The 9529-nt window shown below is 64.9% G+C and overlaps 1 protein-coding gene across 1 annotated transcript; it reads left to right on the top strand.

The window, feature by feature from the left end:
- Positions 1–132: 132 nt before the first annotated feature.
- On the top strand, positions 133–3680 carry SNRPD2 (small nuclear ribonucleoprotein D2 polypeptide). Its single transcript, XM_080361613.1, has 3 exons — positions 133–243; positions 2143–2322; positions 3357–3680. Coding segments are annotated over exons 1-3 (357 nt in total). The 5' UTR covers positions 133–241; the 3' UTR covers positions 3532–3680.
- The last annotated feature ends 5849 nt before the right edge of the window (positions 3681–9529 follow it).

The raw sequence follows: 9529 nt of genomic DNA, 5'->3' as shown, positions 1-9529 counted from the left end.
CAGGCCCCCCATTCCCACCCCCTCCAGCTGTTTCCAGGCCCCCCCCCTCCTGCCGCCGTGGCTGCGCTTTGACCCCGCCCCTTTTCATCGCCACGCCTCTTTAGTTACCACGCCCCTTTTGTTGCCCCGCCCCTTTCCACCCGCCCCCGCGTCTCCCGCGCATGCGCGTTGGCCGCTACCCGCCTGCCGGAAGTGGCTCCGTTGACCGGAAGCAGAGCGGAGACGCGGGAGCGGCAGCACCATGTGAGGGGGAAACCGGACCGGGGGGGGGGGGGAAAGGACCGGGAGGGGGCCGGAAACACCGGGGGGGGCGGGGCGAGGCCGGGGGGGCCCGATCCCGCCGCCCCCGCGTTGTCCCGTGGCCCCGGTCGCCGCACGGAGGCTCCGGGGGTGTCCCCGCCGGCCCCGTTCCCGCCACAGCGCCCCCCCCGCCCCACTCGCTGTCCGCCGTCACCCCCCCCGTCCCCGCACTGTCCCCATCTTCTCCTCCCGTTCCCCCCACTGTCCCCAGGATGTGTCCCCAATGTCGCCGTGATGTCCCCCCCGATGTCCCCCCAATGTCCCTGTGTCCCCATCGTGCCCCCCGATGTCCCCCCAATGTCCCTGTGTCCCCATCGTGCCCCCCGATGTCCCCATGGTGTCCCCCCAGTATCCCCATGATGTCCCTGTGTCCCCATCGTGCCCCTCTGATGTCCCCCCAATGTCCCTGTGTCCTCATCGTGCCCCCCCGATGTCCACATGGTGTCCCCCCAGTATCCCCATGATGTCCCTGTGTCCCCATTGGGCCCCCCTGATGTCCCCCCAATGTCCCTGTGTCCCTATCGTGTGCCCCCCCCATGTCCCCCCAATATCTGTGTCCCCATCGTGTCCCTCTGATATCCCCCCACTGTCCCCCTGGTGTCCCCAATGTCCCCAGGAGCCTCCTGAACAAGCCGAAGAGCGAGATGTCCCCATGTTCTCCCCACATTCTCCCCCCATTGTCCCCATGTCCCCCCCCCTCCCTGGCCGTACTGTCCCCATGGTGTCCCCACGATGTCCCCAATGTCCCCAGAAGCCTCCTGGACAAGCCCAAGAGCGAGATGTCCCCATGTTCTCCCCACATTCTCCCCCCATTGTCCCCATGTCCCCCCCCCTCCCTGGCCGTGCTGTCCCCATGCTGTCCCCCTGGTGTCCCCAATGTCCCCAGGAGCCTCCTGGACAAGCCCAAGAACAAGATGTCCCCATGTTCTCCCCCCATTGTCCCCATGTGCCCCCCCTCCCTGGCCGTGCTGTCCCCACGATGTCCCCCTCATGTCCCCAATGTCCCCAGGAGCCTCCTGAACAAGCCCAAGAGCGAGATGTCCCCACATTCTCCCCATGTTCTCCCCCCATTCTCCCCACATTGTCCCCCCCCCCTCCCTGGCCGTGCTGTCCCCCCGGTGTCCCCACGATGTCCCCATGTCCCCAGGAGCCTCCTGAACAAGCCCAAGAGCGAGATGTCCCCACACTGTCCCCACATTCTCCCCTCATTGTCCCCATGTTCTCCCCACATTCTCCCCACATTGTCCCCATGTCCCCCCCCTCCCTGGCCGTACTGTCCCCATGGTGTCCCCACGATGTCCCCAATGTCCCCAGAAGCCTCCTGAACAAGCCCAAGAGCGAGATGTCCCCATGTTCTCCCCACATTCTCCCCCCATTGTCCCCATGTCCCCCCCCCTCCCTGGCCGTGCTGTCCCCATGGTGTCCCCACGATGTCCCCAAGAGCCTCCTGGACAAGCCCAAGAACAAGATGTCCCCATGTTCTCCCCCCATTGTCCCCATGTCCCCCCCCTCCCTGGCCGTGCTGTCCCCACGATGTCCCCCTCATGTCCCCAATGTCCCCAGGAGCCTCCTCAACAAGCCCAAGAGTGAGATGTCCCCACATTCTCCCCATGTTCTCCCCCCATTCTCCCCACATTGTCCCCATGTCCCCCCCCCCCCTGGCCGTGCTGTCCCCATGCTGTCCCCCTGGTGTCCGCATGTCCCCAGGAGCCTCCTGGACAAGCCCAAGAACAAGATGTCCCCATGTTCTCCCCCCATTCTCCCCCCATTGTCCCCATGTCCCCCCAACTCCCTGGCCGTGCTGTCCCCACGATGTCCCCCTCATGTCCCCAATGTCCCCAGGAGCCTCCTGAACAAGCCCAAGAGCGAGATGACGCCCGAGGAGCTGCAGCGGCGCGAGGAGGAGGAGTTCACCACGGGGCCGCTCTCCGTGCTCACCCAGTCGGTCAAGAACAACACCCAGGTCCTCATCAACTGCCGCAACAACAAGAAGCTGCTGGGCCGCGTCAAGGCCTTCGACAGGTCGGGGTGTTGTCCCCCATTGTCCCCAAGGGTCCCCAGTGTCCCCACTGTCACCTCATGGTCCCCAGGGTCCCCCCAGTGTCACCTCAGGGTCTCCCACCATCCCCAACTCATCAACTGCCACAACAACAAGAAGCTGCTGGGCCACGTCAAGGCCATCGACAGGTCATGGCATTGTCCCCCATTGTCCCCAAGGGTCCCGAAGTGTCCCCAGGGTCACCTCATGGTCCCCCAGTGTCACCTCAGGGTCCCCCACCATCCCCAACTCATCAACTGCCGCAACAACAAGAAGCTGCTGGGCCATATCAAGGCCTTCAAAAGGTCATGGTGTTGTCCCCAAGGGTCCCCAAGTGTCACCCCAGGGTCCCCATTGTCACCCCAGGGTCCCCATTGTCACCCCAGGGTCCCCCACAGTCTCCATTGTCCCCTAGTGTCACCCCAAGGCTCCAGTGTCACCCTAGTGTCCCCCACAGTCCCCAGTGTCCCCCACAGTCCCCAGTGTCCCCCAGTGTCACCCCAAGGCTACCAGTGCCACCCCAGTGTCCCCCCACAGTCCCCAGTGTCCCCCAGTGCCACCCCAAGGCTACCAGCGTCTTCCCAGAGTCCCCCCACAATCTCCAGTGTCCCCCAGTGTCCCCAGAGTCCCCCCACAGTCTCCAGTGTCCCCCAGTGTCCCCAGGGTCCCCAGAGTCCCCCCACAGTCCCCAATGTCACCCCAGGGTGACCCCACAGTCCCCAAGTATCACCCCAGTGCCCCCTTATCCCCCCACATCCCCCCACAAACTCCCTTTGAGTCCCTGGGAGGGGTCCCCAAATTCCCCCACCCCATATCCCTCCAGTGCCACTGGGACCCCAAATCCCCCCAGGACCCCCCAGATATCCCCCACTCTCCCTCAGCGTCCCCCCAAACCCCCTTTATCCCCACAACCCTCCCCCCCTTTATCCCCACAACCCTCCCCCCATTACCTGGGTGATTTGGGGTGGTGAGGGGGGGGGTCACCCCAAATGACCCCCCCATGTCCCCCCACTTGTAGGCACTGCAACATGGTGCTGGAGAACGTCAAGGAGATGTGGACCGAGGTGCCCAAGAGCGGGAAGGGGAAGAAGAAGTCGAAGCCGGTGAACAAGGACCGGTACATCTCCAAAATGTTCCTGCGCGGCGACTCCGTCATCGTGGTGCTGCGCAACCCCCTCATCGCCGGGAAGTGAGGGGGGGACCCCAAAATGCGCCCTACACCCCCCCCAATGCGCTGTGTTCCCCCTTTACCTGCCCATGGCGGGGGTTGTGGTACAAAGGGGATGTTTTGGTGGGGTTTTTCCACCTGGAATCCACCCAAAATATCACCTGGGGGGGTGGAACTGGGGTGGGGTGTGCTCGCCCCCCCCGCCTGGAGTAATAAAGATGGTTTGTTAAGACCTGGTGTTAATCTGTGCCCCCCCCAGCCCAATAATCTGCCCCGCCCAGGGGTCGAATTTCTCCCCCCCAGGGGCTGTTTCCCCGGCAAGGGCTGAATTTCCCCCCCCAAGGGCTGAATTGCCCCCCCAGGGGCCGAATTCCCCCCCAGAGGATAAATTGCCCCCCCAGGAATCAAATTGTCCCCCCAGGGGCCGAATTACGACCGGCCCGGGCGCGGGAAAACGGTTTATAAGCGCGGAGGGGGCGGGGCTTATGTTGGACACGCCCCCAGGGAGCACCGCCCCGGTGGCTTCGTGTAGGCCACGCCCCTTCCCTGAGGCGTCGTCCAACCGGAGGACGAGACACCGCGGGGCTCCGCCCCTTCCTCAAGCCACGCCCGCCCGACGAAGGCCGCGCCTCCCCAGCGGAGACCACGCCCCCGCGCTGAGCCGCTGTCCAACCGGTGCAGGCGACAGCGTAGGGCTCCGCCCCTTCTCCCAAGCCACGCCCACCCCCGGAGGCCGCGCCCCGAGGCGTTTCGCGGCGGCGCCGCCCAGGAGAGGTGTGAGCGCGGGAAACGCGGGACGAGGCCCCGCCCCCCCGTGTCCCCCCCCCACCCCGGGGTTTGGGGACCCTCCCCCGGGTCCTGGGGGCCCCTGTGACCCCCCTCCCGGCCTGTGTTCCCCCCCCCAGATGCGGCAGCCGGGGGGCAGCACCCGGGGCCCAAAGCCCCGAAGCCGCCGGTGAGATGGGGGGAGAAGGGGGGGGCGGGTCCCCCATGTCCCCCCCCTTCAGTGTGTCCCCCCCATATCACCTCCCCAATGTTCCACCCCCCCCCCCATGTCCCCCCTCCGGCGCCACCCCCCATCCCCAGTTTCACCCCCCATTGTCACCCCCATTGTCACCCCCAGTGACCCCCCCTATTGTCCCCCCAGTGTCACCCCCCACCTCCAGTGTCACCCCCATTGTCACCCCCCCCATTGTCACCCCCCCCCCCCAGTGTCCCCCCCCCATATCACCTCCATAATGTCCCCCCATGTGCCCCACTGTCCCCCCCCCCAAATATCCCCCCCCCCAACCCGGGGTGTCCCCTAATGTCCCCCCCCGTGTCCCCCCCCAGGCCCCCCCGCCGGGACTGGCGCTCTCTGCTGCCCGAACTGGCCCGGATGGTGCCCTGGCCCCGCGGGACGGGGGGGCCCCGCACCCAGGTATGGGGGGACACCCATGGGTGCTGGGGGGGTGGGGGGGGCACCCATGGTCTGCACCCCCACCCACGTGTGCCCCCCCATGTCCCCCCCCCAGCGACAGGTGCTGGAAAACGTCCTGAGCTACATCCGGTTCCTGCAGAGGACCCTGAGCAGCGTGCGGGGGGGGGCAGGTAATGGGGACCCCCCCCAATTCAGCGACACGTCCCCCCTCACTTGGGGACACCCCCAGTGACCCCTCCCCCCCAAATTTGTGAAACCCCCAAGTGACCCCCACACACACACACATATTTGGGGACCCACCCACTGACACCCCCCACCACCCAAAATTGAGGACCCCCCCCCAGTGACATCATCAACTATTGGAGACCCCCCCACTGACCCCCTCCCCTCTATTGGGGACACCCCAGTGACCCCCCCCCCCCTCAATTAGGGACCCCTCCAGTTACTCCCTCCCAAAATTGGGGACCCCTCACTGACACCCGCCCCCATTAGGACCCCCCCAGTGACACCCCCCTCATTAGGGACCCCAACCAGTGATACCCCCTCGAATTAGGGGCCCCCCCCACTGACACCCCCCACATTGGGGACACCCCAGTGACCCCCCCCCCCCCCTCAATTAGGGACCCCTCCAGTTACTCCCTCCCACAATTGGGGACCCCCCCACTGACCCCCCCCCCCCATTAGGGCCCCCCCCAGTGACACCCCCCCTCGTTAGGGACCCCAACCAGTGATACCCTCCCCAATTAGGGCCCCCCCTATTGGGGACACCCCAGTGACCCCCCCCCCTCAATTAGGGACCCCTCCAGTTACTCCCTCCCATAATTGGGGACCCCCCCACTGACCCCTCCCCCATTAGGGCCCCCCCCAGTGACACCCCCCCCATTGGGGACACCCCAGTGACCCCCCCCTCAATTACAGACCCCTCCAGTTACTCCCTCCCACAATTGGGGGCCCCCCACTGACCCCCCCCAATAGGGCCCCCCCCAGTGACACCCCCCAATTGGGGACACCCCAGTGACCCCCCCCTCAATTAGCCCCCCCCCAGTGACCCCCCCATCCCCACAGGCCCCCCCGCTGACCCCGGTGACCCCTCGGGGGGTGACCCCGTGGTGACCCAGAGGTAGGTGACACGGGGGGGGGGGTCACGGGGGGGGCACCCATGGGTGCTGACCCCCCCCCACACCCCCCAGGCTGGTCCCCTATGAGGACGAGGACCCCCCCAAAGCCACCAGCCCCTGGCTGGGCCCCCCCGGTCCATACTGGGATGAACTGGGCCGGGCCGGGGGGGTCCCGGTGTCGCCCCCCCCGCGGCGGGTGGGGCCCCTGGGGCTCAGCCCCTCCCTGGTGGCTTCGCCGCCCCCCCCGGGCCCCCCCGATGACGTCATTCGAGGTGGGTTTGGGGACAATGGGGGGGGTGACAATGGGGGTGTCCCCGCCCCCCCCCCCCCCAACTTGGTGTCACCCCCAGTGTGTCCCCCCCCAGATCTGTTCTCTGACATCTACGGCAGCCTGAAGGTGGGAATGGCCCCCCCGTGTCCCCCCAGTGTCCCCCAATGTCACCTCAGTGTCCCCATTGTCCCCTCACCCCAATGTCACCCCCCTGTTGTCACCCCCCCATTGTCACCCCCAGTGTCCTCATTGTCCCCCCACCCCAATGTCACCCCCCTATTGTCACCCCCCCATTGTCACCCCCATTGTCATCCCCCATTGTCCCCCACAATGTCACCCCCATTGTCCCCCCAGTGTCACCCCCATTGTCCCCCTCACCCCACTGTCCCCCCCACTGTCCCCCCCATTGTCTCCCCACCCCAATGTGACCCCCCTATTGTCACCCCCCATTGTCCCCCCACTCCATTGTCCCCCCATTGTCCCCCCAATGTCCCCCCCATTGTCCCCCCCATTGTCCCCCCCACCCCATTATCCCACTCACCCCATTGTCCCCCCAGTGTCCCCATTGTCCCCCCCACCCAAACCTCCCCCCAGTGTCCCCATTGTCCCCCCAGTGTCCCTATTGTCCCCCCCACCCCATTGTCCCCCCCAGTGTCACCCCCACTGTTCCCCCAGTGTCCCCATTGTCCCCTCCAGTGTCCCCATTGTCCCCTCCACCCCATTGTCCCCCCAGTGTCCCCATTGTGCCCCCATTGTCCCCCAACCCCATTGTCCCCCCAGTGTCCCCATTGTACCCCCAAGTGTCCCTATTGTCCCCCCACCCCAACGTCCCCCCAGTGTCTCCATTGTCCCCCCACTGTCCCCATTGTCCCCCCTAGTGCCCCCATTGTCCCCCCCACCCCAACGTCCCCCCATTGTCCCCATTGTCCCCCCCACCCCATTGTCCCCCCAGTGTCCCCATTGTCCCCCCCACCCCAACCTCCCCCCCAGTGTCCCCATTGTCCCCCCACCCCATTGTCCCCCCAGTGTCCCCCATTGTCCCCGTTGTCCCCTCAGGCCCCCGCGGTGGCGCCGCCCGAGCGCGGGGGGGGCGTCCCGGGGCCCCCACTGGGGCCACCATTGGGGCCACCATTGGGGCCACCATTGGGGACCCCGCGGGGCCAGAAGGGCCGGGGGGGGCCGGGGGGGGAGGGGCCGCGGGGCCACCCCCCCCGCGCCAAGAAGAAATGTGTCAATGGCTTCATCATGTTCTGCCGCATCAACCGCAAACCCTACATCAGGTGACACCGGGGACACCGTGGGGACATGGGGGGACATGGGGACATGGGGACATGGGGGGACATGGGGGACATGGGGACATGGGGGGACATGGGGGACATGGGGGGACATGGGGGGATATGGGGGACATGGGGACATGGGGACATGGGGGGACATGGGGGGATATGGGGGGATATGGGGGGACATGGGGGGACATGGGGGGACATGGGGGGACATGGGGGACATGGGGACATGGGGACATGAGGGACATGGGGGACATGGGGGGATATGGGGGGACATGGGGGGATATGGGGGGACATGGGGACATGGGGACGTGGGGACATGGGGGACATGGGGGGATATGGGGGGATATGGGGGGACATGGGGGACATGGGGGACATGGGGGACGTGGGGACGTGAGGACATGAGGGGATATGGGGGGACATGGGGGGACATGGGGGGACATGGGGACATGGGGACATGGGGACATGGGGGACATGGGGGGATATGGGGGGACATGGGAGGATATGGGGGGACATGGGGACATGGGGACGTGGGGACATGGGGGGGATATGGGGGACACGGGGACATGGTGGTGACAATGTCAACACCAATGCCAATGTCATTGTCAATGTCACTGTCGCTGTCACCATCACTGTTACTGTCAATGTCACTGTCACTGTCAATGTCACTGTCACCATCACTGTCAATGTTACTGTCACCATCACTATCACTGTCAATGTCACCATCACTGTCAATGTCACTGTCACCGTCACTGTCAATGTCACTGTTAATGTCACCATCACCGTCACTGTCAATGTCACCATCACTGTCAATGTCACTATCACTGTCAATGTCACCATCACTGTCAATGTCACTGTCACCATTGCTGTCACTGTCACCATCAATGTCATCGTCACCGTCACTGTCACCATCACTGTCAATGTCACTATCACTATCACTGTCAATGTCACCATCAATGTCACTGTCACCGTCACTGTCAATGTCACTGTTAATGTCACCGTCACTGTCACCGTAACTGTCAATGTCACTGTCACCATTGCTGTCACTGTCACCATCAATGTCACCATCACTGTCAATGTCACCATCACTGTCAATGTCACTATCGCTGTCACTGTCAATGTCACCATCACTGTCACTGTCACCATCACTGTCAATGTCACCGTCACTATCACTGTCAATGTCACCGTCACTGTCAATGTCACCGTCACTGTCAATGTCACCGTCACCGTGAGCAGCGCACACCCGGGCCTGGCGTCCACGGCGGCCACGCGGGAGCTGGCGCAGCTTTGGCGCAGCCTCCGGCCCGACCAGCGCCGCCCGTACTGGTGCGTCCCCCGCTGGCCCCAGTGTGTCCCCAATGTGTCCCCAATGTGCCCCCAGTGTGTCCCCAGTGTGTCCCCAGTGTGTCCCCATGTGTCCCCATGTGTCCCCGATGTGTCCTCCATGTGTCCCAATGTGTCCCCAGTGTGTCCCCAGTGTGTCCCCATGTGTCCCCAATGTGTCCCCAGTGTGTCCCCAGTGTGTCCCAATGTGTCCCCAATGTGTCCCCAGTGTGTCCTCCATGTGTCCCCGATGTGTCCTCCATGTGTCCCAATGTGCCCCCAGTGTGTCCCCAATGTGTCCCCAATGTGCCCCCAGTGTGTCCCCAATAATGTGTCCCCAATGTGTCCCCATGTGTCCCCGATGTGTCCTCCATGTGTCCCAATGTGTCCCCAGTGTGTCCCCATGTGTCCCAATGTGTCCCCAATGTGTCCCCAGTGTGTCCCCAATGTGCCCCCAATGTGTCCCCAATGTGTCCCCAATGTGTCCCCAGTGTGTCCCCAGTGTGTCCCCATGTGTCCCCGATGTGTCCTCCATGTGTCCCAGTGTGTCCCCAGTGTGTCCCCATGTGTCCCCAGTGTGTCCCCGATGTGTCCTCCATGTGTCCCCATGT

This window comes from Nesoenas mayeri, assembly GCF_963082525.1.
Source record: "Nesoenas mayeri genome assembly, chromosome: 35".
Lineage (NCBI taxonomy): Eukaryota > Metazoa > Chordata > Aves > Columbiformes > Columbidae > Nesoenas > Nesoenas mayeri.
Note: the sequence above shows the minus strand (reverse complement) of the source record. Positions and strands in the feature narration are given on the sequence as shown.